Source organism: Puma concolor, chromosome A1 (genome assembly GCF_028749965.1).
Source record: "Puma concolor isolate L17-30 chromosome A1, mPumCon1.1.hap2, whole genome shotgun sequence".
NCBI lineage: Eukaryota > Metazoa > Chordata > Mammalia > Carnivora > Felidae > Puma > Puma concolor.
In genome coordinates, this window is record NC_141667.1 from 81,931,909 (window position 1) to 81,959,128 (window position 27,220).

A 27,220-nucleotide genomic window follows, 5' to 3' on the forward strand; every position below is an offset into this window, starting at 1 on the left:
TGGCTGAAGTCGGACGCTCAACCGACTGCGCCACCCAGGCGCCCCTATGTTTATTATTTTTGAGAGAGAGACAGATAGCAAGTGGTGGAGGGGCAGAGAGAGGGAGAGACAGAGGGAGATATAGAATCTGAAGCAGGCTCCAGGCTCTGAGCTGCCAGCACAGAGCCCAACGTGGGGCTCAACCTCGTGAACCACAAGATCATGATCTGAGCTGAAGTTGGGCGCTTGACCAACTGAGCCACCCAGGCACCCCAAGACTGTTGCTCTTAGAGAAGTGGGGAATGTAGACCAAAAGATGTACACACAGGGAAGATGGCCACGTACAAACCAAGTAGAGAGGCCTCAGATCCATGCTTCACAACCCTCAGAAGGAACCCACGCTACCCACACCCAGATTCGTTTTCTGACCTCTAGACCTATGATACAAAATATTTCTGTTGTTCAAGCCACTCAGTCTATGGTACTTCATTATGGCAGCCCTCGCAAATTGATACAGTGAGAGTCTTCATAACGACAACTTCACATGCCTCATTATATTTTCTAATTTTAAAAAATGTGAATATATTAATGGGATAAGATTATGTTCCAAAAAGTAAAATAAAAGTAAATGATTATTTAACTTACTGCCAAAAGTTCCCTGTATTTTGGAGGAATGGTGACTTCTCTTTTACCTAATTCCTCTATGTAGATGGAAGTCATTGGATCCTGGAATAAAGATCACACAGAGGGATATTATATAATTAATTAGCTGACAATGTTATATGCTATTACGCAACCAAAGTACTGTTGCCATTAGTAATTTATGGAGCTACTGAAATGAAATGCACTTAAAAAGCCAATACTTTATACAACTCTGAAATTGTAAGTTTATACAATACTTGCCCTTATTTAATTAGCTTAATTCATATGTAATACTAGAAAATATTCAACCTGCTATATTTTTTATTCTTATACTAAAGCACATTTTAAAACATTTTTCACGGTCTCTTTCCAATACATATAAAAGTACAGTTAATAATAAATTTCTCTATAAGCTAACACCCAAGTCTTCCAGACCTAATTTCTAAGAAAAAAAGATCAGCTAGAGTCACATCTCCTGTTTAACCCTCTACTATCCCATTCCTTTTCCTTGTTAGCCAGCAAGAGCCACCATCCTGAACTTTATTGTATCTACCCACTTAAAATCGAGCAAATTTTAAAACAATTATTCCATATGTAGGTATCCACAAACAACATGCAGCATTACTTTGTATATTTTTTCTTTTTTTTTTATTGAAAAGGTACAGAACGCGTTACGAATTGGTGTGTCATCCCTGCAGGGGCCACACTGATCTTCTCTGTATCCTTCCAATGTTAGCATATGTGCTGCCAAACTGAGCACTACTTTTACATATTTTCAAATGTTGTATCAATGGTATCATATTCTAGGTATCAAACTGTATTATTCTTATTCAAAATTATGTTTTTATAATGTATCCCTGTTGGTACATGAATAATTCATTTTAACCACAATAAAGTGTTCCCTTATATTAGCTTGTCTGCTGTTGACCAAAATCATGTCCAAATGTTTCACCTGTGCTTATAACTCCTGGTGCACATGGGTAAGGCTTCCTCCAGGGAATCTCTCTACAGGTGGAATTGATAGTTGAAGGACAAGTACATCTTCAACATCCACAAGCTCCATGTCAATTGTCAGACTTTTACACTTTTGCCACTCTGAGGAGTGTGTTCTCTCCATATTTTAGTATCATTTCTATAAATACTAGAAAGACTTTCATTTTTATTTATTTATTAGCCAAACAAGTTTTCTCCTATTTTTCTATTGGGCTGTCTTAAAAATTCTTCATAAATCCTAGAAACAGATCCTTTGTCATGTCTGCTTCAAGTATTTTCTTCCAGTCTTTTGCATGTCTTTCTATTTATTTTTTTAATATCAAGGAACATATAATTTTCTTGCTTTTTCTGGGTAAGGAATAGGGATGAGCTGAGGGTGGTAAATTTCTAGAAATCATAATAAGTTCAAGCCTAGTGGACTTAAATCTCAAGGACAGAATAATGTTTGTGACCCAACAGGCTGTATTCCAGCACCAGTCACAACACAGACAATCAATAAATGTTTGCTGAATCACTGTAATAGGATAGCTACCATAGGACAAACCATTTCCATTTATAACACTAATGTTTAGTTGCCATTATTGATGGCGACACCATTCTGCTTCTCTCCAAGCAACAGAACACTAGGTATTCTTTTGTGCCTCATGACCATGACCTTATTTCCTTTCCTACCCATTAAGTATAAATCTTTACAGATACCAAGATCACATACTGAAACTTCAGGTCCAGTATATGTTGTGTTATCTTCTTCAGTTTCTTCAGGTCCTCCTAAAGTGTCTACTAAGTCATCCAAAGCGGCATCCAGGTCTGACTAGAAAAGAAAGAGAGCAGGTATTTAAATGCTATTTGTAATACATATTTCACTTCTGATTTTTTAACTACAAAAAAACCAAAAATTCTGTGCAGAAAAACACGAAACATCAAAAGTTCTTCAAACATTAAAATAGTTAAAATCTAGTCTCTAATAAACTTTATTATGTAAGGCCCCAGAGTACACATTTCAGGTTACAAAAACAGAAAGCCATGTTCAGATAAGAATCACAACAACTTCAGTAAGTCTAATGGCAGTAACTACAGAACAAACGAATGGCTCATTAAAGTTCCCATTCCAATGTCCTCAGTTGAAAAAACAAAAACAAAGAATAATGATCATATAATTGTATGCAACAGGAGAAATTCTTTGTATTCATTCCTTACCAATAGTTTCCCAGAGTTACATATTTACAAAGAACTCCAACAAAATGTCTATATAGTACCTCTCCCAAATAGAATCTATTTCAAAGATGGATTGCCTGTGTTCCTTCATTCATTTGTGGTTTTTTGTTTACTTACTTGCCTAAAGAAGTCTACAAAACAAATTACTTGAAAGGGATGTTAAGCTTATAAGACGTGACAATCTATTCTGTCAATATGGACTTTAATTAGTATAATGAAGGAGGGCCTCCATCCTATCTCTTAGGTTTAAAAAGACTCATGGTGAAGAATATGCTGAATTTAAAAGGGAAAACAAGAATTTGGGAAAAGACCCTTTATTTACTTAACTCAAGTTAAAAACGATTATTTAACTTTTTTTTTTTTTTTTCAACAACTGTATTCCCACTACAATTTTAGGAACTCACCTGATCATGTAATACAACTTGGGACCTGTTAGCTTTAGACCAAATCATTTGGGAATTTCAGAATGAAGAAGTGTCTTAAATTCTTTAGTCATACCTCTGGTTAAAGAAGGTATATTTGCAAGAGAGAAACTGTAATGTAAACTCCACCAGATATAACTAGAGTTTTCAGAACAGAAGGTTTGAATATAAAATGTTACAGAGGTGCCTGGATGGCTCAGCTGGTTAAGCGTCTGACTCTTGGTTTTGGGTCTGGTCATGGTCTTGTGGTTTCGTGAGTTCCAGCCCTGTGTCGGGCTCTGAGCTGACAGTACAGTCTGCTTGGGATTCTCTCTCTCTCAGTCTATCATACCCCTCCCCTGCTCATGCTGTCTCTATCTCCCAAAACAAATACATAAACTTAAAAAAAATATTTTGAATGTTACAACATACCTGAAAAAATTTCACAATTTTAGCTTATAGCAATAATTCATGAGAAGGGTCTTTAAGTTATCCTACCTCATATAGTTTGCCCTTAAAAAATCAGATCCGAATAAATTTAGAGGCTATGAATAAATAAATATCTCATGTAGAAATGCACTGCTATCTTCATACCTTTCCAGATGGTTTACCCGGTTTGGATTCAACTGGTACAGCAGACGTTAATGATTTCTTTTCTTTTTTCTGGTGGATTTTAGAAAGAAATAAAAACTTTTTCACATATTTTTCTTCAATAATCTAAAAAATTCAAATTACTAAGTAATTCAACAAGTTCAATGATATTACATATTTAAAAATGAGTCTAATATTAACAGCATAGATCATATATTGAACATCTGCCTCTGTGCCAGACAACATGTTGTATATGTCATATCCTTTTCCAGAACAGCATAATTTATTTCATTTAGTGATGTGGAGAGCAAGACTCAGAGATGTGATGTAATTTTTCCTAGGTAACACAGTAAAGGAAAAACCAAGAATTGAATCCAGAACTACCATCTCTTTCTTCTTTGCTCTTGGTTGCCTCTCCAAGGGCCCACAGTCAGCCCACAGCACCCAAGAATTTTTTCTCTAAGTGGCCACTTCTCACTGTTGCTCTTTCAACCTTTGCCTGCACACATTAAGACCTCTCACTCCCTGACTTAGCATTTCACCATCCACTCCTTTCTTAATCTCCCTAAAATGTTTCAGTTGCTCTTTCAAACACTGCCGATAACTCTCCAATCTGCAATCTCCATGCTTGACCCACACATAATCGTTTCTGAAGTGTGATCTCAGTAAGCACCCCTAACCCAACACATCTCTCACAGCAGCCATGACTGAGCACCACCCTAGGGCTCCTCTGGCATTTGTGCCATCATTCTCTGTCACTCCTGCTGCATTGCCCCCAGCCCTACACATTCCACGTTTCTGCCTTGCACTGGTGGCCTGAAGCAAAACCATTCTCTAGAGCCAGGGCCAAACACTTGCAGGGACTGAAAGGAAGTAGACAGGTGAAGATGCCAGGTTTAAGACAACAGAAAAGCATCCCATGTGGAGGTCTCTGAAATGTGGGTGGCAGAGCATGGGGGGTGGAGAGCACACCAGCTCCTATGCACTGCCCACATGAGTCTTCAGGCAGGCTACCTCTTCTGTAGCTCAGTAACGTCATGTGTGACACGGGGACAGTAACTGCACCTCCCTCAGGGGGTTATGAGAATTAGATAAATTCATCTATCAAAGTGTGTTTGGTCTATCAAAGTGCATTTGGTACATACTAAACACTATGTAGGTACTCGTTGGATGATTAAGTGCTAAATAAGTGACCACCGCTATTGTTAAAAACACCGCGGGGGTCACCAGGGTGAGAGCGTGTATCTGGGCAACCAAATCCACTCTGAGGATTCAAGCACAACCTTATGCAGGTATGCATTCATATTTGTTATCCCCTCCTTCCTTCCCCCTCCTCTCTGCCCCCTCTCTTCATTCCCCTGTCCTTCAGAACAACATTCCAATTGCCTTGCTACACATCTCTCTCCAACATTTCAATTCAGCCTATCGAAAATCAGGCCACTTTTGACCTCAACCAGTTCTCCTTCTGACCTGTCCACCCATCAGTCGTAACCAGGGACTAGGTCACAATTTAGGGAGGCACTCTCTCTCATCAGAGCTGGCCCTGCACTTGCAGGAATCAGACAGTGCCCCCCTGGACTCACTTTAGGGTTACCAACCTAGCTCGTTCAGATCTGAAGCCCAAGGTTATCTCAGAGTTTATGATACTTTTGTCCACTGCAGCCAATTCTTTTCTAAAACCTGAAGATTTCACTTCTGCAGTGCCTCTGGCATTTCTCCCCACTATCTCATTCTACCCCAGCTCTAATTTAGGCTCACTTAGGACTGTGGTCACTCAATCCCACAACTCGGTGCACTGCCACCACTCTGTGTGTTCTCTAACCTCCAGTGTGTATCCTCTACTGGTTAAATAGCTACCACTCATCTCAGCACTATCCACAGCAGTGCCTGGACCTGTCTTTCTGGTCTTACAGTCCCACTGCTCATGCCCCGTGTGCCCCACCCTCAATGGAATTCACTTTGTACCCAGAACACATCTCACACTTTTCCACTCTGATGCATCTGCAAGCCTGCAATCCTAGGTACCTACCCTTCATGCCAAACTCAAACTGGATCTACTCAAAGTGTGTGTAATCCTGCAAACAGACAGAAGCCCTCCAATCCCCACCAAAGAGCTTCTAGTGGGAGTTTGTCTTAATCTGCCTTGGAATGCGGTCCCAGGGATTCTGTCTTCTTCCCGCCCCTGGATGCGCTAGCCTGCTGCTAGGGTGTCCTGCAGTCACACGACAGTGCTTTAAACATGCTAAGTACCCCAGCCCCAATTGAAGATCTGATCAATCTCACTTCAGAGGAGATGGATCAGAGACCAACAAAGTGAAATGCTTTGCCACAAGTTCAAGCACACCAGACTTCCACATATGCCTCTCATGTTACTGGTTAGCTTTCACTTTTTCCCTGGCTACTTTATATCTAGCATAAAATTTCAAATTGATGACATTTTTAAATCTTTTTGAACAAATCTAATCTTCTGTCTTAAATCTAACCATTTTTCAAACATTTTCATCTAAGTACCCCTCATCAACAACAGAGAGTAACATTTATCCTTAGAGTGGGGAGGGGGTGGGAGTCTCAAGAAAATATACAAGAAAACACATTTTTTTTTAATATGAGTATTTTCATTTAAAGGTTTATGTAAATTTTGCGATCACTCCATAGAATATCTGCATTAGTTTGCATACAAACTAATGTGTCTCTTCCTTTTCAAAATCTGAGAAAAACTGGTGTTTCAAGATGTGCCATACTTTTATCCTATGACCTTCCTTACCATCTAGCCTGAAGGGGGATACTTTTCCTATTTTGAAAATCAGGAAAACAGATAAATCAATACTACTTTTTAAAAAATTCATTTCTATCTTCTTACTTTTGCTGCAATTAGTTAATTGGGGCTTCCAGAGAAGTAAGTAGCATTTCGAGGGAGACATGGCCTGTAAACTGATTAGTAACTCTGCCTTGCTATGGGTAGAAACAGTAGACTACTTCTCATCTTACATTTCCAGGCTAGTATTTGAAATAGCTCTTCAAATTATCTAAAGAAGACTTGCCTATCATTAGTCAGAGGGGCATATATACTCTCTCCTGAGAGGGCTGGGATGTCTCCTTTGAAAACTTCCCCTATCAACTCATGTATATGTTATGACTGCTTGTTATTTACTCATATCAAGATAGATGCTCTCCAGGTTGAAAGCTGAGAGAAATGCTTATTCACATATGGCAATTTTATTTGCTTAATTTCAAAGCTATAAATATTGTTGAAAGCAGGGTCTGAGTCAACTCACATTTTAATTTTCTTGGTACTCATACCAGGCCTGACACATGGCAGGTGCTCAGTAAATATTTACTGAATACATGAATTCTCAAATCAGTTTTGTTATCTTGCTCACTCTGTATCTTTTAGATGCATCCTCTTCTTCACTAAATTTCACATAAAGAACAGTGCTCGGTTTTACCAAATACAGGTTATTTGAGCATGGTAGCACCAGATCCCTAAATGCTTACTGAGAACCAAACGAAAACCCAGGTTGTAATGGGTCTTCACCAAGCACGCATTTTTCATAAGAGAGACCCGACAGACAGTGAGGCCCACATACACTTCATGTCTGCTTAGGTGTGCTTACCTTGTTATCTGGTTTGGCAGATGCTGCAGCTGTATCAGCAACACCTTCTCTGCCAGCAGAAACTGCATCCTGTGATTTAGTCTAAAGGGGATAAAAAGATTAACAGAACTAAGTATCTTTGAATGACTGTTTTCAAGATCAAGCATTTCAAGTATCACTACTGAGCCAGTTATAACTATCATGGACACAGTGCTGAGGAAAAGGTTACTAGCTTCTACTACACATAGTACAACAGTGGGGACCACATAAGGCTGGACTCAAGAGCTACAGAGTGCACGCAGGTGCACAAATTTTGAAGGGGGCCAGGTAGGGACTGTGATAAATTGTTATAAAGTTGTAGCCAATTGTTGCCACATAATCTGATGTTTCAAGAGAAGCTAGAAATTTGAATTTTATGTGAAACATTATGACTTGAATTGTTGGCAACGCATTAAAAAAATTTTAGTAATACTGGAAGCCAAACAAAATAGAATTGAACAAAACACATAATGGCTGCCTTTAAGTGATGAGCCACATTTGTATAACTACCTTCTATCAAGTCCCTTGTCAAGCAGGTCTGCTAGATGTCTTCTAAGAGCTCTCAATGGAAAAGTTCTTCTCATAAGTGTTTATTCTTCAAAGAGTTGACCTCCATTAGCTGTGCATGGAATCTATTTCTGATTTTTTGGCTCTATAAATTCATCTCTTCTACAACGAAATTCTAAACACCTCTTTCAGAGTTCCATGTAAAGAGCAGATCATGCAGAGCATCTGTGCTCCTAACTCTGAGAAGAGGGGCCCAGGTAGCAACCAGTACCCCAAGCTTCCCGTCCATGAGACACCAGAGTCTGCTGCCTTGTAGTCATGACTGGGCACTGCTGGGCAGTGGAAGAAGGCTGGACTGAACTTCCCCTCAACCAATCTGATGTATTGAGCTTTCCAGAGGCCCAAGTTTCCACAAGGTTATTTGCAAAACCAGTAAAATGATAGCACCAAATCCTTACAATACAAGGTATGTTCAGCACAGCTCCACAGATTCAACTATACATGTCCATATAGATAGAGGACGTGCATCTTATTCTCTAGTTGATGGTAGTGTTTTCCTATCAATCTGAGAGGTATACCTTTGGTTTTGTTGATTTCTCAGATGTCAACTGCTCACTTGATCTGGAAACTGCTTTTTCATTATGAACATGCTTGCTTTCTGTATCTGATGCATGCTTGGGTAGGCTTTTTGGCTGAAACACACACACCACACTGTTAACAACACAACAAATATTGATGCTTTCCTCTATGAAGTGCCAGCGTTCATAGGACATTAATAAATTGCAAATCCTGCTACTGCCACATGGTGGTGCCATTTTAGCCAGAAAAACAAATAAATGAGAGTTCAGAATTTTATCCCTCACACACAAAAAAGGCTTCACCTACCCATTGATAACAAGTCTTTTTTTTTTTTTAATTTTTTTTTAACGTTTATTTATTTTTGAGACAGAGAGAGACTGAACATGAATGGGGGAGGGTCAGAGAGAGGGAGACACAGAATCTGAAACAGGCTCCAGGCTCTGAGCTGTCAGCACAGAGTCCGACGCGGGGCTTGAACTCACGGACCGAGAGATCATGACCTGAGCCGAAGTCGGCCGCTTAACCGACTAAGCCACCCAGGCACCCCTGATAACAAGTCTTAATGATGGTCACTTACCTCTTTGTGTTCCTTTGGCTTTATTTCTTGGGTTTTTTTCTCAGGAAGCACAGATGGCTGTTAATTTCAAAAGATAATATCTCAGTTACATTGGAGTCCTTTCTTTTATTACTTCCAAGCAGGCTTAAGAACAGCACTCCAAATTAGACCCTTCTGCCTCACTTGGGAAAGGCTCACTTAGAGGAATACACATGTGCTGCTTGTCAATAGTTATTCTACCAACAGCATGATAATGACAATCATAAGAGTAATAAAAAATTAGCATTTCACTTAGAATGATTTTTCAAATAGGTATGTATCTCTAACTTATTGGCTGTTTTTCACAATTCATACAGATCATTTAGTAAACGCAAGTCCATTCACAGAGATGTCACATGATCACTGTGACCTCTGAGTTTGTTGATTGGGAATCCTACTCTAGATTCTTTCTTTTAAAAATCTCCCTTTGGGGGCGCCTGGGTGGCTCAGTCGGTTAAGCATCTGACTTCGGCTCAGGTCATGATCTCGCGGTCCATGAATTCGAGCCCCACATCAGGCTCTGTGCTGACAGCTCAGAGCCTGGAGCCTGCTACAGATACTGTGTCTCCCTCTCTCTCTGACCCTCCCCCGTTCATGCTCTGTCTTTCTCTGTCTCAAAAATAAATAAACATTAAAAAAATTTAAAAAAAAATAATAAAATAAAAAAAAAATCTCCCTTTGTAGGGAATGAACATGGTATTTCTGCAATTTAATGATTTACATAGTCTTTTCTGTGTTACAAGTCGAGAAGGAGATATCACCAGAAACCCAATTCTCTTGAGATTGTGTAAACAACCAAATGGAACAGCAGATGATTTCCACCTTGCAGCTCAATTCTTCCTCTATAGTGAACTATAAGATTATCATTCTGAGCGGTAAACCCAAAGGAGCTACATACAATCAGATAAGTTCACCTTCCACCCAGATGACCTCCCCTTGCCTGCATTTAAAGGACATCTCTGTGCTTTCCCACAGGAAGCCTTGCAGTCTTATCTGAGTATTTGCTTAAGCATGCTTGAAAGAAGTAATGTGCACCATCATATGTAGGATAAACATTTGCCTGCAGACACCCTGGGGTCCATCTCCACATGGATACAGATTGGCTTTCAGTCTAGACAGCCATGAGTCAGGGAAGCCACTCCCAAGGGAAAGTCAGAGTTGTCTCCTGAGAAACTGGAACTCATTCCACAAACTGAGATAAAACTGTTAAGATAAACCTAGGATCCTCTTAGCAAAGACTCTCATCTGTAAGTCATCTAGGTGCTGGGTTCAAAAGATATTTACTCTTGATGTCCCATTTTTAAAGTAACTGGATACTCATTACCCTTTGTCCTTTCTCCTTGGTTCCTACTGCTTTTTTTTTTTTTTTCAAAGTTTATTTATTTTTGGGACAGAGAGAGACAGAGCATGAACGGGGGAGGGGCAGAGAGAGAGGGAGACACAGAATCGGAAACAGGCTCCAGGCTCTGAGCCATCAGCCCAGAGCCTGACGCGGGGCTCGAACTCACGGACCGCGAGATCGTGACCTGGTTGAAGTCGGACGCTTAAACGACTGCACCACCCAGGCGCCCCATCTACTGCTTTTTTTAACAATGACTTCAACTATAACAAAAATCTAGACCTGAACAAAATGCCTTCTGAAATATATTGTTTTCATTTACAAAATAAATTCATTTTAATGTATGGACTTAATGTTATAATTATTTACTTATGCTCTATAAAATGTTTAAAAGGGTAATCCAAAATTAATTAAATTAGCTGACAAAAAAATCCTTTTACCATTCAGTAGCACCAATGGAGTAAATTGTTCATTCATTATTACTGCTAAGAATCCAAACAACTCACTAGTTGACTTAAATTACTTACCTTAGTTGATTGTGACTTGTTTTCAGGTTCTGTTTTTGCAGCCTAAACTCAGAAAAATAAAGAAAAGAGGGAAGGAATTACAGAAGAAAGGAAAAAAAAGACATAGTTTATAAAGTTTAACATAGATTTTCTTCAACTAAGAAAGCTTTCCAAAGGAGATGATTTTGATCTAAATATAAGCTTTCTGAGTTAAGTTTATTATACTTTTCTTGGAATTTTAACTGTTTAAATAAACACGTTAAGTACACTAACACCCTGCTCTTACTTTTAGATAGCAATTTACATCTTACTTTTGTTATGTGTACCAAAGATATGTAAAAATTTTTTGCTACAAACATTGTAGCTAATATATAAGCAAAACAAAAAAAAAATCTTCATCCTTCAAAGCCAATGATATGACTGATCTTTGTGTGAAATACCACAGGTTTTGGCTGTCAGTGTGAAACAATGGGATGGTGACAGAGCCAAGGAGAACAGAAAGCAGTGACATTTAGTTTTAGTGCCAGAATATGAGCGATGCGTCACCAAGCCTACCACAAAGTCCGTGATGAGTGAGTTACTGAAGATCTAGAACTGTAATTATTAGTGCATGCTGAGCAGGTGAGGCGACCATTAGCAAACAGAAATGTCCCCTAGTACAATGAACCACATCACCTGTTTTTTGGGTCTTTTCTTGCTGGGGGAATGCTGTCCTTCCATCTGTTTGCTGATTGGAATAGCCTAATACAAGAGCACAGCCCCAAGTGTGATTTTATTTAATCTGAGAGTCAAATAAGTATCATGTATCATTGGGCTAAATGTTTATATCGAGACTCGTTCTACTCCTCTACTGCATCTACTCCATGCATATGTATGTAACTCCAAGAAGTGGTAGGCACTAAAATTCTAAAGCCTCAAGCAAATACTGCAATTTGGATTTACTTTTTTTTCTGTGATAAAAATCTATAAAATCGCCATTAGAAAAACTAACTTCTGACCCCTTTCCTTCAATTTCTCTGTGTACAGGCTGATTGGGCCATTTTCTTCCACCTATATTTCTAATGCTTGGTTATGACCAAATCAATAGTCATAAGTACTGTCAAATTTTTTCTGAAATTTTATAACAATCCTGTAAACAGTACATAGATTTTTTATGCACAATATAATCTAAAGTTCTAAGAATGCTTCAGAAGGTCTCATTGTGACTTAAGCCCTTTACTGGAGTGTTTTACTCAGTTTTACCCAACCAAAGGTCATTTGTGTCGAAAAATACAATCCCTTAAGCACATACATGCATTCTTGGTACAGGCAAGATGTGAAAACTGGAATAAAACTGGATTAAACATTTTTGAACTTTTCAAAATAAAAGATGAAAAATTAGGCCTAATATTTCCTGTCATTTCTTTCCTTTTTATCTATTTGGTGGTGTTAACATAAACTCCTATTTTTTATTCTATCTGAAAAAGCCAACACCAAATACCCTCTTGATGTATCATGGCTTGTCCTTCAGCCATGAAAATACAAACATTCCTCATATAACGAATGGACCCTCATTATACCAACATACATATTGTTTGAGAAGGAAACCAAGTTCATAACCACATAAATCTTTTTAAAGGAATTTTAATTTGGGATCCTTTCAATTAGGATCTTTGTTAATTAGTTTCTGTATCTGCTACTATGCTTTTTGAATTTATGCAAATGAAATTTATTAATGATTATTAAGGAAAACAAGCAGCTGGTATTGTAGTGGTTTAGATCTATGAACAGCTTCTACTTTGTAATTTGTCAATCAAGATGTTGCAAGGAAGAACTCTACAAAACAATTAAGAATTTATGCTCACACATGTAAGTAGTTTATAATGGAATATTTTTATTAGTAGTTGCTAATACATTTCCCAAATTTATTTTTGGTGAAGGTGGTGGTGCTTAACATAATAGTGATAACAATAATAACTAATGCTTATTGATTACCTCTTAGTATCAAGGACTGCTCCAAACTTTACATATGCCAATTCAGTCCTCATAATAATTCTATGAGGGAGGTATCATCATCATCCTATCATCATCATCTCCACTTCAGGGATGAGAAATTTAGGTACAAAGAAGTTAAATAACTTCCCAAGGATACCCATGGTAGAGCTGGGGTTTTGTGTTCTCAATCACCACACTGTACAACATTGTCTCTCCAGTGTTAGACAGCTCCTACTGGGCATCTGCTGTAGGACAGGCACTAATACCCTTAATGTTTATTTTCTTACATAGGCTTGTGAAACATGTACTATTATCCAAACTGTACAGATAAGGAAACAAAAGAAAGATGTGTTTCTGAATACCATGGCTGATATGAAATGAGATTCCACACCAGGCCATCTGGTTCCATTGTTCATGGTACATAGTCTTTCAGGGATTTTATCCTGATTAGAAATCTGACCTTCCATCTTAACTACAGCAGTATGACCACTGATTCTAATGCACCAGGGGCAAGAGAGAAAGAACTTAGATCTAGACATATCCTTCCTCTTCAGAGGTATATGGACTTTTATTTGAAAGGTATGGAACACAGGATTCAGTATAGGTATTATCTTGAATTAACATCTTTTTTCTAAAAGCTCAAAATATTTGAAAAAATACACTCAAGTTCACATTCACAAAAATCTTCAAGAGAAGGCTAGTATAAATGTTATGACACAAACATCACAAAAACATTGTAACTGAAATCCACCAAGAAAGGGAGTTGATGCCAAAAGTGGTCCTGAGTCAGCCATTGGTGATATTTCATCACCAAGACACTTATTTTGGTCTCTCCCACTTTTTCCCTACTTTCCCCTCTCTCTCCTCCCCTCCTCTAGTTCTGTAGGACTTCCAGGAATTCTCGTGATTAATCCTTAGCAAATGGTTGAAGGGTTTGTGGACACTTGAAATAAGCAATGGTCCTCGAAACGAAAGTCAGGGGCAATGGATTAGAGTCAGGCAATGGGTCAAATGAGAACCAAAATAATAAAAAAGAAATCCTAGATTTGTGGCTCTCCTTTCTTTAACTTTTCATGGACTCTGAACTCAATGATAATTTGTTATTGGTTGATGCTTCTCCGGTAGTCTGAGGTAAGTTTTTTTAATATTCTAAGATTAAGCTTGGTCTTCGTAAATAGTGACAACTAATAGATGAATAGATCAGGTAATGTATATTTTGAAAACAATTTAAAAATTCATGTAAAATACTAAATAAAAACAATTTTAGATTAAAATTTTTTAAGTTAAAAGAAATGCTAGATGACATTTATTAGAGATTTGAATAGTATACTTCAAGATACTTACAATGTCCTTCAAAAATAGCTGAACATGAGGAGCACCTGGGAGGCTTAGTTGGTTAAGCATGAAACTTCAACTCAGGTCATGATCTCACGGTTCATGAGTTTGAGCCCCACATAAGACTCTACAATGACAGCTTGAATCCTGCAGCCTGCTTAGATTCTCCGTCTTCCTCTCTGCCCCTCCCCTGCTTGCATGCTATCTCTCAACAATATTTGAATTAAATATTTAAACATTTTAAATACTTAAAATCTAAATATTTAAAATAAATATTTACTTTTTTTTTTTTTTAATTTTTTTTTTTCAACGTTTACTTATTTTTGGGACAGAGAGAGACAGAGCATGAACGGGCGAGGGGCAGAGAGAGAGGGAGACACAGAATCGGAAACAGGCTCCAGGCTCTGAGCCATCACCCCAGAGCCCGACACGGGGCTCGAACTCACGGACCGCGAGATCGTGACCTGGCTGAAGTCGGACGCTTAACCTACTGCGCCACCCAGGCGCCCCTAAAATAAATATTTAAAACAAACAAACAAACAGCTCAACAAGACACTACAGGATCTCCCAACAGCACTAAATTACAGTGCCAGTACTAAGTTTTGGTATAGGATCCTACTGGGATAGCAAAGTAACATGGAAGACAGAAAGCAAAAAACATGTCAGTGATTTTAAACAAGAGCAACTTAATAATAATGGAGCTGGGTTAGCTTTTAAGGGCACTAAAGGATACTGGCTCATAAAAATTAGTTAAGATCTTCTTGAAAATGTGCCCGCTTTAATTCTCCACCCCAATTGTCCAAGAAACACAGCTTGAGATATGGTAACTAAGGGAGAGGGTTAAGGCAGCTTTAGCCAACTCTTCAGAACTAGGCTTACTCTATGTGATAACTCCACTGTACAGCATTCTTTTTCTACTGAAATTCCCAGAAATAATTATTAGAATAAATCCCAAATAGAGCTCAAAGTTTTATCAATAAGATGTTGTCCCATAGGACTAAAATTTCACAAACTTAAGAAAGTATCTAAAGTAACCAGTATTATGTCACTTGTTTCATGTTCACTTAGTATAAATTTTCTCATTTGTACACTAAGTTTTATTTATTTATTTTTAATTTTTTCAATGTTTATTTATTTTTGAGAGAGAGACAGAGTATGAGTGGGGGAGGAAGAGAGAGAAATGGAGACACAGAATCCAAAGCAGGCTCCAGGTTCTGAGCTCTCAGCACAGAGCCCAACGTAGGGCTTGAGCTCCCTAACCATGATCATGACCTGAGCTGAAGTTGGATGCTTAACCAACTGAGCCACCCAGGCGCCCCTGTACATTGAGTTTTAAATGGCTAGAATATTATAAAATAAGAATATTATTATTTTAATAAGAAGCATTCATATTCTTCACTATATCCAGAAAAATGTACTTAGATCATTTTATCATTTAAAAACTCCATCAAGCCTAGAACAACAACAAAAAATCTCTGGATTACCTCTCTTGTCTAGATATTCTAAAACAATGTAGAAGAGCACAGATGATACTTGAGGTAAATATTAAAAGGAAAGGTGGGTTTCCAAAGATCTCTATAAATTAGGAAGAAAATGTTTACTTCCATAACTTAAGCTTGTTAGGACATATAACACGTTTGTCAGTCTACATTTGTTTTGCTTTATAAAATAATCACTTAAAGGCATTCACCCAAGTACACCCTTAAAGACTATTCATACCTTGGTGTCTGTGGGATTCATACTGGAAGACTTGCTGGTGGAAGCAGAAGAAGCTGACACCTAGAAAGTAAAGAAAGAGAAAGTCTGATTCTGGTTAACCTACAAACACTTTGTCTTTCAATTCCTCTTAACCATACTTGTTCTTAACTCTACCTTGGTTTTACCTCTTCTAGAGTACAACTCCCACAAAAGTCCAGTAGGTGGTCTTGCTCAGTGGGCAAAGCCTTTACAACCAGATCAAATGGGTGCAAATTTGGGGTGTACTACTTACTAAATAATCTTGGGCAATTTTCTGATTTTTAGTTTCCTCTTTCTCAATTTTTCTTTAGTAGATAACTATAAGTTTATTACTACCTGGTGCATAAGTGCTCAGTAAATATTTTAATTATTGTCTGCCTTATTTTTAGGAAGAACACAGACTTTAAAACTTGACAGAATTTTGTTCAAATGTGAGCTCTGCCAATTACTAGCAGTCTTAGTTTCCTAGGTATATAAAATGAGGTCAATGTTGGCTCTTTTGCAGGGTTTTAGGTATTTGAGATAACTAAATGTCTGGCATATTGTAGGTGCTTATTAAATTACTAATGCATTAGTCCCAAGATATTATAAAAGACAGAAAGAGCAGGATGTAGCACTAGAAAAGACTCAGGAAGATCAGAATTGTCCTTTCAGTGTCACATAAGCAAGAGAAGGTGGGAATGGTATTGCAAAGGTAATACTGCTGTATTATTTGTCTCATCCAGGCTCCTCCCTGCAGGGCAAGAGGTGATGATGATAATTGAAGTTTCAAGATACACCATTCCTAGGGATGCAAGGGGATGGTGGAATTAGTCCCTGCAATCTAATCACCCAAGTAGCGGGGAGTGCATATGGATACTTGCATGGTACTATTATGATAGTACTTAACTTGCATTACCCCGGTGAATATTAAATCAACCCTAGTTTATTTGGGAATTCCAACCTAGGCTCATTTAAACCTCCATAACATTTGAGTCTGTTAGGTTTTAAAGCTTAGGGATTCCATCTGGCACTTCTTAAGTAACTTACTTCTTAAGTAACAGGCTGTCAGTAAACAGCTGCTGCCCTGCCAAGAATACCCAGAGCCTGTCTCTGATGTCTGGCTCTGAGCCATTTCTGAGGCTAAGTCCCAGGGCAGGAGGAGCCCATGCTTGTTGGTTTCTTCACTCTCGCCACCCCCACACACTACCACTCAAGGTGACTGTATGAACCTACTATAACCCATGGACCGTGAACAAAATCACCTTCCCCACAGACCTCACTTACTGTAGAGTATGTTGGTGCTAATAGTAAATTACCACAATTTTCAGATAAAAGCCCAAAGTTTTAGTGTACTGATTTTTCAAACAAACTATATGAACTTTATTCCTGAGCACTATTAGGCACCAATAAGGCACTCCCTCACCCCAAAATATATCACACTTGGTCACTGTAGCAGGCGTGGAGTAGTGTCTCTCACATTCTCTTTGGGATAAAGAGCTAGAAAATGTACCAAGGTAGATTTTCCCATCAAATTAAAGGACAAATACATAAATATTCATTTTTCCTTGAGATTTTTTTAATCTGTGAGAATTAATGTATCCATTTGCCACACCCCATTCCTTCAATGATTTCCCTCAATCATATAAAATCAAAGACCAAACACTCTACATGAAAGTGCTTTTTAAGCTGCAAATCCTTAGGTAAACATTATTTCTAAACCTCTATGTTTATTAAAACGTTCCTGAAATCACACAACCTTGGAATATCCAATCTGCCTTACTCCTTTATTAAGCAATAGCTGGATGTGATCCTCAAATCCTATAAAGAAGACTTTCAACCCCCCTCCCCCCCAGAACAGTAAAATCTACATGGATAGCTATAAATATGCATGGAGCAGGTTATCACAGGAATTTAACTGAAGGCCTTGGCCACACCTGTTCTCAGCACAGATCCCTCCATGAAAGTTCTATCCCATCACAAAGGCACTAAACATTTTGAAAGTGAAATAGGACAGCTACTTCATGGGATCAGAAAATAAGGAAAATAATCCCACCCCACTGTGAATCCATTCAACTCCAGTGAAAACTGGTTTGTTTTATTTTCTTCTATTTGTGAAAACAATGAACTTTTAATATTTGTTATCTCTGGTGAGGGATTGAATACAGTTTCATTTTAATTCTGTACCATTTAAATTTCTGATCATGTATGTGAATAACTGATTGTTATTGAAGAGTTTATCCATAAAGCTCTGACTTGAAGAACTTTAAAGATAAACCTTAATATGTGGTTTTAAACAGGTGAAGAAAAAGATATCTCACAGAGGGTAAGTGCCTTGTCAAATCTACCCCAGTTCACTGGCTCCATGTGTATTTACCCAGAGTAAGTTTGTGCCAGGTACTCTGTCAGGAGAGAGGAACACGGTGGTGCAATTGCTAGACATGTTCCTGTCACTGCAGAACTTTCAGCCTCATCAGACAGGACATTAATAGAATAATCACTGCAATAATTACTTGTGATAAGTGCTATAAAGGAAAATCACAGGTTCCCATAAAAACATAGACTTGGCAACCAGAATTAGTTCAGAAGATGGTCAGGACAGGTGATGCTAAGGAAGTGACATCGTCATTAAAATATAAGGGGCATCACCCAGGCAAAGGTGGGGATTGTTGGGGGGGTGGTGGCTAGAGGGGCCCTTTGAGCTGTGTGTGCCAGGGTTGGGACCTAGGCCACCTGACTTCTAAGCCAGTGACTTTCTGCTGCAGGACTACCACAGCACAGTTCTGTTAACATCTAGGGACAGCCAATTTTAAAGCACAACCATTAGGGGCATAGTCAGTTAAGTGTTCAATTCTCAGTTTCAGCTCAGGTCATGATCTCACAGTTCGTGGGTTCCAGCCCCACACTAGGCTCAGTGCAGAGCCTGCTTGGGATTCTCTCTCTCTCTCCCCCTCCCTCTCTCTTTCAAAATAAATAAATAAGCTTAAAAAAAAGCACAATCATCAGCACTCATACATACCAAAATATCACTGTGGGATCAGTGCTGTCAGTCAGAGTAAAGTATAGCGACTACAATACTCTCCATCCCAAATGACTGACACAAATCTCTTTACATCCAGAGTATTAGTGGTCATTTATAAACTTAAAGAATAAATCAGAGTAACAAAGAACAGAGAAAAACTATCTTTTTATAATCATTCTCCATCTACCCATTCAACAATTGCTATTTGAAAAGGAATGAGCTAGGGGCTGAGTACATACAATGAGGAAGACACCATCTCAGCCTTCAGAGTCTAGAGTCCAGAAAGACAGACAGCAGGTTTTTGTTACAACTGAAGTGCTCTAACGGAGGCAGGAAAAGAATGCTATGTGGTAAAACAAATGTTTGAGTTCTACATCAGCTTCAGACCCGCCTCAGATAATCTTGCTGTATCATCAAGTTGCATTAAAACAAACCAACGCTGGTTAAGAGTAAATGCAACCTGGAAAAAAAAATTAATTCTGTACTTAATCAATATGGCAGGTGTTTTCTAGCATTATTCAACAAAATCTCTTCACATCGGTTACTTGCTACAGTAATAAATTTGGAAGTTTACTGCAGTAAACAATTACAGATAGGAAGGGTAGATGGTATGCTTTTAAGACCCTTGGATAATAGAAACTTTCCTTTTTCACATATATTTTGCAAAGGTCTCCCAGAGTCCAGATTTTCAGCTCTCTTACCCACTCTGGACAGATTAATCTTCCTACATAGCATTCTCACCTCTAAGTTTCCATCCGAAGTAAATCAGTGGTGACTCCTGTTGCCCACTACCTCACACTGAAATCCATTCTCTTGCCTTCAAAGACCTCCATGCTCCAATCCCTCCCCATCTCCCAAAGCAGAAAAGCAGCTTCAGGCAGCCAGCCTATCCCTTCCTTCCTCAGTGCACACCTCACTCAATGCTCCCTTTATGTTTTATTCACACAAATGCTACTGGCTGGCATGCTTCTCTTCCTAAAATATCCAAACCCTACAGGCCCTTCCTTTCAGGTGCATCTCACTAGCTCTCAGCCCCAGCATTATAACCTCCAGCATTACAACCACCATGAGCAGTCCTGATGGGCATCTTCCTTGTCTACTTCCAGAACTTTATATAATCAGGTAACCACATAACTGCCTCAGGAATGGTCTCCTCCACTAGATGGGGTCTCTTTGTAAGAGCTGTCTGTTGGGTGCACGCACCTGCTGACCCCACTCTTAATCATGGCAGGTTTCTGGCCATACCTTTTCCTGGATTCTGCAGGGTTTCTGGTAAGTACCAACCTCAACCATCGTGTGGCGCCTGAGTGACTGCCAAGCATTGTGAGCTCACCCAGACCCTGCTGAATGGCTGGTACTGGGCAAGTTAAGGGCTCCCTTAGGAAGGTGAGGTCCTAGAGGATTTGCTCATCTGTTCTGCTGCCATTAAATCTGGCTGATGAAAAATATTACTTCCTCAGCTCCTTAGTTCTCTATTACAAAACAGAGTCCCCTCCCTTGCTTGGGGGTGCCTGAAGACTTATAGTTCTTGGCAGGTGCTGCTAGCTGGCCTCCCCAGTTCCCCTCAGGTCATCTGGCCTCACCTTACTCTCTCCCCAGCCCGGCTGGCAGACAGCAGGCCAGCAGATGAGTCAACAGGTGCTCCTGAACTTGACCCATCTTCCTGTCCCCACCCCTCCCTGGCAAGAATCCCCCTTCCCACATCTACCTGCCTCTGCTGTGGAGTTACTAGAACACATGCCATACATATGCACACACCTCTTCTACCTGCTGACACACCTGCAGATCCAGTCTGAATCCCTGACCATCCTCTCCTTCATGGCTGCTCTGCCAGAGCAATTCCACAGTCTCTCATCCCCACTATAATGTTTCCTTCTGGAAGCCTCTTCCACTTGCTCCACTCTTCTCTTTGTTTTCATCTTCAGTCACAAGCCCTCTGCCTTCTCTCTTACATTGTTGCTCCCTTGGAATGCTGATTTCTCCCTTGACTTTACCATTTATTACGTGAACAATTCTCTATACCTTTTCAGCAACCCTACTTTATCACCCAACTATCTTATTTTACCTTAAAATGAGGACACTGAGACAGATGAAGGCTCAGCTCCCTGTTCCAGCACTTACTAATCCACATTAACCTCCTGTAATCCCCATTCCCACAGCCTTAGAAATGGTAGTAATACCACCTGCCTGTGGAGTTGCTGTAAGTGCCAAATGATGTAATACAGGGAACTCATTTGGCCCTGAATCACCTGGGTTCAGGCCCAGTGCTGGTTCCAGTCCTTGTCATTTCTATTTCCACCCACACTCCCAGTCTAATCATGTACCTCCCACACCTGGATTACATCATGGCCCTTCTAATAGCTCCATACCTTGTTCTCCCACCCTCTGTTCTACCCCATTCTCTAGCTCCCAATTCTTTGTCTATGGCTCCCTAGTTTACCTGGAAGAAAAAAAAAAAAAAGTGTACCGTGTTCTCATTGTGATGAAATCATAAACTCTCAATGGTTTGCCACTGTGTCCTAGATAAAGTCTAATGTCTTCTGCCTAAACTTTAGACTCTCCATTCGGCCTAACCTACTTATTCCACTATTTCTCTCACCATGACTCCATCCACATCTGCCCTCCATCAAGAATGGTGTCTTTCCTGTCTCACAGGCACCTCAGCAGGCAGCATAATTCAGTGACTAAGAGTGTAAGAGGGGGCTCTGGGCTCAAGAATGTCCGGTGGAATTTCAGCTGGCATTGATTTCATGTGCAACCTCAAACAAGTTACTGTGCCTCAGTGTCCTCATCTGTGAAATGGCAACGGTACCAATATTCACTCCATTCAGGTTAGTAATAAGTGAGTTAATGTATATGAACTAGTTACAACATTGCTTTGGCCAAGTGGTAAGCAATGGGCAAACGCTAGTTAGTATTATCACCATCATCACCATCATGCTCCTTTCCTCCTCCGGGAAGAGCAAGATGAGATTCCCAGATGCCTAGGAAGACTTTTCCCTGCTCAGGCCCCTATCCTTGAAGATTTAGCCCAAGGTACAACACCTGAATCAGCTTTAGCTCATACTATCTCCTCAACCCCTATATCCGTTTGTACTTCTCACTTGGACACTCCATCACATGCTGTGTTAGAGGGTTACTGAGCTCGTTTCTAAGTGTATGTCACGTCTTATCAATGAAGCTATAAATTGATCATTTCTGCTCCCCACAGTGTCTACCATAGTGCTAAGTATATGGTATCAGACAAAATATAAAAAATAACTGTTGATTCCAATCTTTGTTTCCATCTTCTAATTAGCCATTAAAGTTTCATTCTAACACACACAGTTTTAATACCTCTTGTTTTTAAGCTTGAATCAAGAACATAATAAATTAGAAAAATTAAGTTTCAGTCCGTTGGCTTCTCAGTGGCCATGACTCCACAAACAAGCACATTAAACCTGCTAAGCATCTAGCTTCCCACAACTGGAACACCATGCACCCTACAGAGTAATTGTGAGGGTCAAGTTAGATACCAAATATTAGGGCAATTTGGGTAAAACACAAAACAAATATTAAGCATTTTCTAAATTAAATAAGTAACCGATTTTTAACTTTTAATACTAGTTCTGTTAGATGCACAAGAGAAAACCAAATCATTTGTTACCGAACCACAATAAGATTATTTAATAACACATTTCAAATAACGGAAGAAAGAAAATCATGGATTTCTTATAAACAAGTTCTTTCCTCACAAAACTTATAAGACAGACCTGAACTTGAACTCCACAAGGTCAGGGGCCATGCCTGTCTCAGTTGCTGCACATCCCCAGAGCCTGGCAACAATAGTTGCCTAACAAGTATTTGTTAAATTATGAATTTGTGCATGAACAGACACAAGAGTATTATCTGATGGCTCAAATGCAATATTACATAAGTTTTTACTCAATCAGAAATTTTATTCAAAGCACAAGTCAGAAAACTGGTTAGAGAAAACAAAATTTAAATATCTAGTCATTTCTAGCACCAATGTCTTCAACCAGGAGTTGTAAGACTTTAAAAAGCACATAAACACACAAAACCCTGAGCTGCTTCCTGTAAAACACCTGGAACAAACAAAAGGCAGCTGAAGAGGAGCTTTTTAAGGAAAGCACTGATATTCTTCAGAAGTCTCATTTATGGACCCAGGTTTACATTTTTCTTTCTGTAATGACACATTATTCACTTCAGGAAATGAATATTCAGAGGTTTAAATTAGTCTATTGTTTGCCGTGCTGTCATATCATGACACACATTCTTGCAAAGTCTTTAATTATTTAGCATAATAATGGTGCTTTTAAGGAGGACTTCAAAACAGTCACCTAACAATAGTGTTTAATCAGGACACAAAACATGAATCCAACGAAACACAAACAATGGATTATCTATGAATGAAGTAGAGACTTCTCTTTGGGCAAGAACATGCAGATCTCCTTATGACACTAACTTATACTCCAGCATTTATGCAATACAAGATAAGATCCATTGTGATAGGATCTTAAGTACAACATGATGTAACAAGAGATCAGAAGAGGGAGACTATTTCTGAGATGTGCGTTTGGAAGACGGTTAGGAAAGGCTTCACACAAGAGATTGAAACTATTATTTATTGTAGTGTGATCAACCAGCCAGGTGGGGACCACAGAATCTTCCATGTGTTAGGAAATGTGCCAGGAACTGTGACAGGTGCTTGTGTATCTGATTTCAGTATATTTTCATAAAATCCTAGGAAGTAACCATTATTATCCCCATTTTATAAATGAGAAAACTAAGGCTCAGAGAAGTTAGGTAACTTACCTAAGATTACACAGTTAAGTGGCAGGGCTTGGATTTGAGCACAAATATAATAGTAATGCCAATCAACTTTGCAATAATAAGTGGACTCTTTCTTCAAAAATTAAAATACTGTATTTAAATTTTCAACAACAACAACAACAACAACAACAACAACAACAACAACAACAACAAAATGGAGATGGGGGCTGAGCCAGCACAGTCATTCCAAATGAGTAAAACAGCTTGAGCAAGACTCAGAGGTGGGAAGAGCTATTCAGTCCAGAATGTAATAGGCTAGATGAAGTAGAGTACTGAGAAACGAGGCAATGTGAACACTATCTGGGGAAAATGAAATGATTCCATCTCAACTGAGTACACAGCACATTCACGAAATATATTAAAATGGACACACAGATTTAAGATAAAAATAGAAGCCTGAGCACTTCTTGCTCTGGGAAGTGAAGAGCCTCATGAAGTTTTGGCCTCTGATGCAACATGTGGGTAGATCTCAAAATAAACAGCCAAACGTTGCCTGGCAGCCAGGACAATAGCCACAGCTGATCTGTGAGCTAAATCCACACCAGAGTTTATAGAAGTTTTGGCCACACCCCGGAAGCATCTGACTATAAGCATTGACACTGGATCACCCCAAACACTCAAAAATAATCCACAAAAGGTATGAAGTTGAACTCCTGGTCCAAAGCAACTTTCACTGTTTTTGCAAACTCCAACTTTCCCTTGTTTTTTGTTTTCTTTTTTTCTGGAGTGATAATTATTTTGTGGGCAAAGGAAATGGGCATGCCACACAGCCTAGTTTAGTCATCAAAGAGTAGAAAAGGCAGCATTTTTTCCTGAATTTGGGTTCAGACTAACTGCCCTTGACAAGCCGTGTGACCCTGAGCCTTAGCCTCCCTGGAACACAGTTTCCTCATCAGTAAAATGTCAGGCTTGAATGTTCTATAGTTCAGCAACTCTGATATTCTAGCTACAATGATGTGAAACTTATTGAGTAATATACCCAATGACAGATGTGCAAATGGGAAATACTGGTGGTTAGCCCCTGGAGTCCCATAGACCTGGGGTCTAATTCCAGCTGTGTAAATTCAAGCAAGCTGCTCAACTTTTAATTTGTTTAAATGGGTATAAAAACAGTGAGGATTAAATGATGGCATGTTTATAAAGTGCTTGGCTCAGTGCCTGGCACATAGTAAGGAATTCAAATCAGTGATTTTTAAAAATTTTATGAACACCAGCAGCCTCAAAAGTTTCTCTTTCTTCACTCTCACAATGGTAGAGCAGTTCTGTGGTGACCACTGCTTGGAGAAGTTACACACAAATGTTATTTGCCTTAGGATAAAAAGAGTAATATTATTTTACATTATTGTATTTTCTTTGGATTCAAATGTATAGCCTGTTTAGATCTAAGTTCCAATCAGTCAAGGAAGAGGAATCTTGGTAGCAGGAACACAGATTTGTACAAATCCTAAAAGATTATGAGCTCATTAATGCATATATGGTTAGTGAGGATATGATTTGTACAAAAAACAATTCTGAGCTCTGCTGAACAGCTGTCTCAGGGCCTTTTAGCCTGGCTTCCATCGGGCTTTCAAATTCATTCCTTAGGCATGGACCTAATGGAGAGTGAGAGAACTTGAGAACTTTTGTGAGTCCCTGTGTTACAAAACCAAGTACAAAACTCAGTATCTACAAGGATGATAGACTCTAACAGAAAACGAGAGGAAGTTTGTGAAGAAATACTGAGACCAAACCACTCATGGGGGAACTGAAATACAGGCCTGTCACATGACCATCCAGCTTCCCAGTGAAGCATGTTCTTAATTAGAAGGCTTAAATAACAGGAGCATCTGAGAGGCTCAGTCAGTTAAGTGTGCACTTCGGCTCAGGTCATGATCTCATGGTTCTTGAGTTCAAACCCTGCTTCCGGCTCTCTGCTGTCAGTGAAGAGTCCGCCCCGATCGTCTGTCCACCTCTCTCTGCCATTCCCCACTCAGGTGCACTCATGCTCGCGCTCTCAAAAATAAATAAACATTTATTAAAAGGCTTAAATAGTAGGGATTATAACAAGGTTCCCTTGCCCAAGCTGATTTTCAAATAATCAAAATGAAAATGTGAAATGAAATCAAATGTCATTCTGGAAACCATACAAGCAAAACAATTTCACAAATGTCTGACAGCAACTTTAAACTTTTCAAATATTAAAGAGGTAGTGTTGTTTGGTGGTTAGGATAATGGCTCTGTAGCCAGACACCTGAGTATGAATTCTAGCTCTGCTACCAGTTGTGTGAAATGAGCAAATTCCTTAATTGCTCTTCACCTCAGTTTCCTTGTCTGTAAAATGGGAAAAATAACAACTGCATTTCACTGCATTTCATCCCACTTTCCCCTAAGGAAGAAAAAAAAAAATCAATGGACAGAAGCCATGAATAAACACTTTTCCCAAGAAGACATCCAGATGGCTTACCAGACACATGAAAAAATGCTCAACATCACTCATCATCAGGGAAATACAAATCAAAACAACAATGAGACACCACTTCACACCTGTCAGAGTGGCTAAAATGAACAACTCAGATGTTGGCAAGGATGTGGAGAAAGGGGAACCCTCTTGTACTGTCGGTGGGAATGCAAACTGGTGCAGCCGCGCTGGAAAACAGTGTGGAGGTTCCTCAAAAAGTTAAAAATAGAACTACCCTATGACCCAGCAATTGCACTACTAGAAATTTATCCAAAGTATACAAAAATGCTGATTCAAAGAGGGCACATGTACCCCAATGTTTACAGCAGCACTTTCAACAGTAGCCAAATTATGGAAAGAGCCCAAATGTCCATCAACTGATGAATAGATAAAGAAGATGTGGTGTAGGGGCGCCGGGGTGGCGCAGTCGGTTAAGCGTCCGACTTCAGCCAGGTCACGATCTCTCGGTCTGTGAGTTCGAGCCCCGCGTCAGGCTCTGGGCTGATGGCTCAGAGCCTGGAGCCTGTTTCCGGTTCTGTGTCTCCCTCTCTCTCTGCCCCTCCCCCGTTCATGCTCTGTCTCTCTCTGTCCCAAAAATAAATAAACGTTGAAAAAAAAAAAATAAAAATAAAAAAAAAGAAGATGTGGTGTATATATATACAATGGGATATTACTCAGAAATGAAAAATAATGAAATCTTGCTATTTGCGACAACGTGGATGGAACTAGAGAGTATTATGCTAAGCAAAGTAAGTCAGAGGAAGACAAATATCATATGATTTCACTCATATGTGGAATTTGAGAAACTCAACAGATTAACATAGGGGAAGGGATAGAAAAATAAGATAAAAACAGAGAGGGGGCAAACCATTAGAGACTTTTAAATTTACACAACAAACTAAGGGCTGCTGAGAGGGGTGGGGG

At 39.2% G+C, this 27,220-nt stretch overlaps 1 protein-coding gene and 1 non-coding gene across 20 annotated transcripts in view; both read right to left on the bottom strand.

The window, feature by feature from the left end:
- CAST (calpastatin) overlaps window positions 1–27,220 on the bottom strand; it is a 110,445-nt gene that overhangs the window by 35,813 nt on the left and 47,412 nt on the right. For 7 of the 19 annotated variants that reach the window (XM_086694294.1, XM_086694349.1, XM_086694630.1 and 4 more), the window contains 9 exons: window positions 16,008–16,067; window positions 11,655–11,720; window positions 11,001–11,042; window positions 9,117–9,173; window positions 8,539–8,652; window positions 7,436–7,516; window positions 3,825–3,893; window positions 2,327–2,425; window positions 625–705 (listed from right to left, as the gene is read on the bottom strand). In XM_086694294.1, the coding sequence (XP_086550420.1) occupies window positions 625–705; window positions 2,327–2,425; window positions 3,825–3,893; window positions 7,436–7,516; window positions 8,539–8,652; window positions 9,117–9,173; window positions 11,001–11,042; window positions 11,655–11,720; window positions 16,008–16,067 (669 nt within the window). The remainder of the gene's footprint in view (window positions 1–624; window positions 706–2,326; window positions 2,426–3,824; window positions 3,894–7,435; window positions 7,517–8,538; window positions 8,653–9,116; window positions 9,174–11,000; window positions 11,043–11,654; window positions 11,721–16,007; window positions 16,068–27,220) is intronic. The other 12 variants (XM_086694575.1, XM_086694419.1, XM_086694040.1 and 9 more) reach the window with 3 other exon arrangements.
- LOC112861811 (U6 spliceosomal RNA) lies at window positions 1,277–1,381 on the bottom strand. The gene has a single exon (XR_003223704.1). It is a non-coding gene; the product is annotated as a U6 spliceosomal RNA (small nuclear RNA).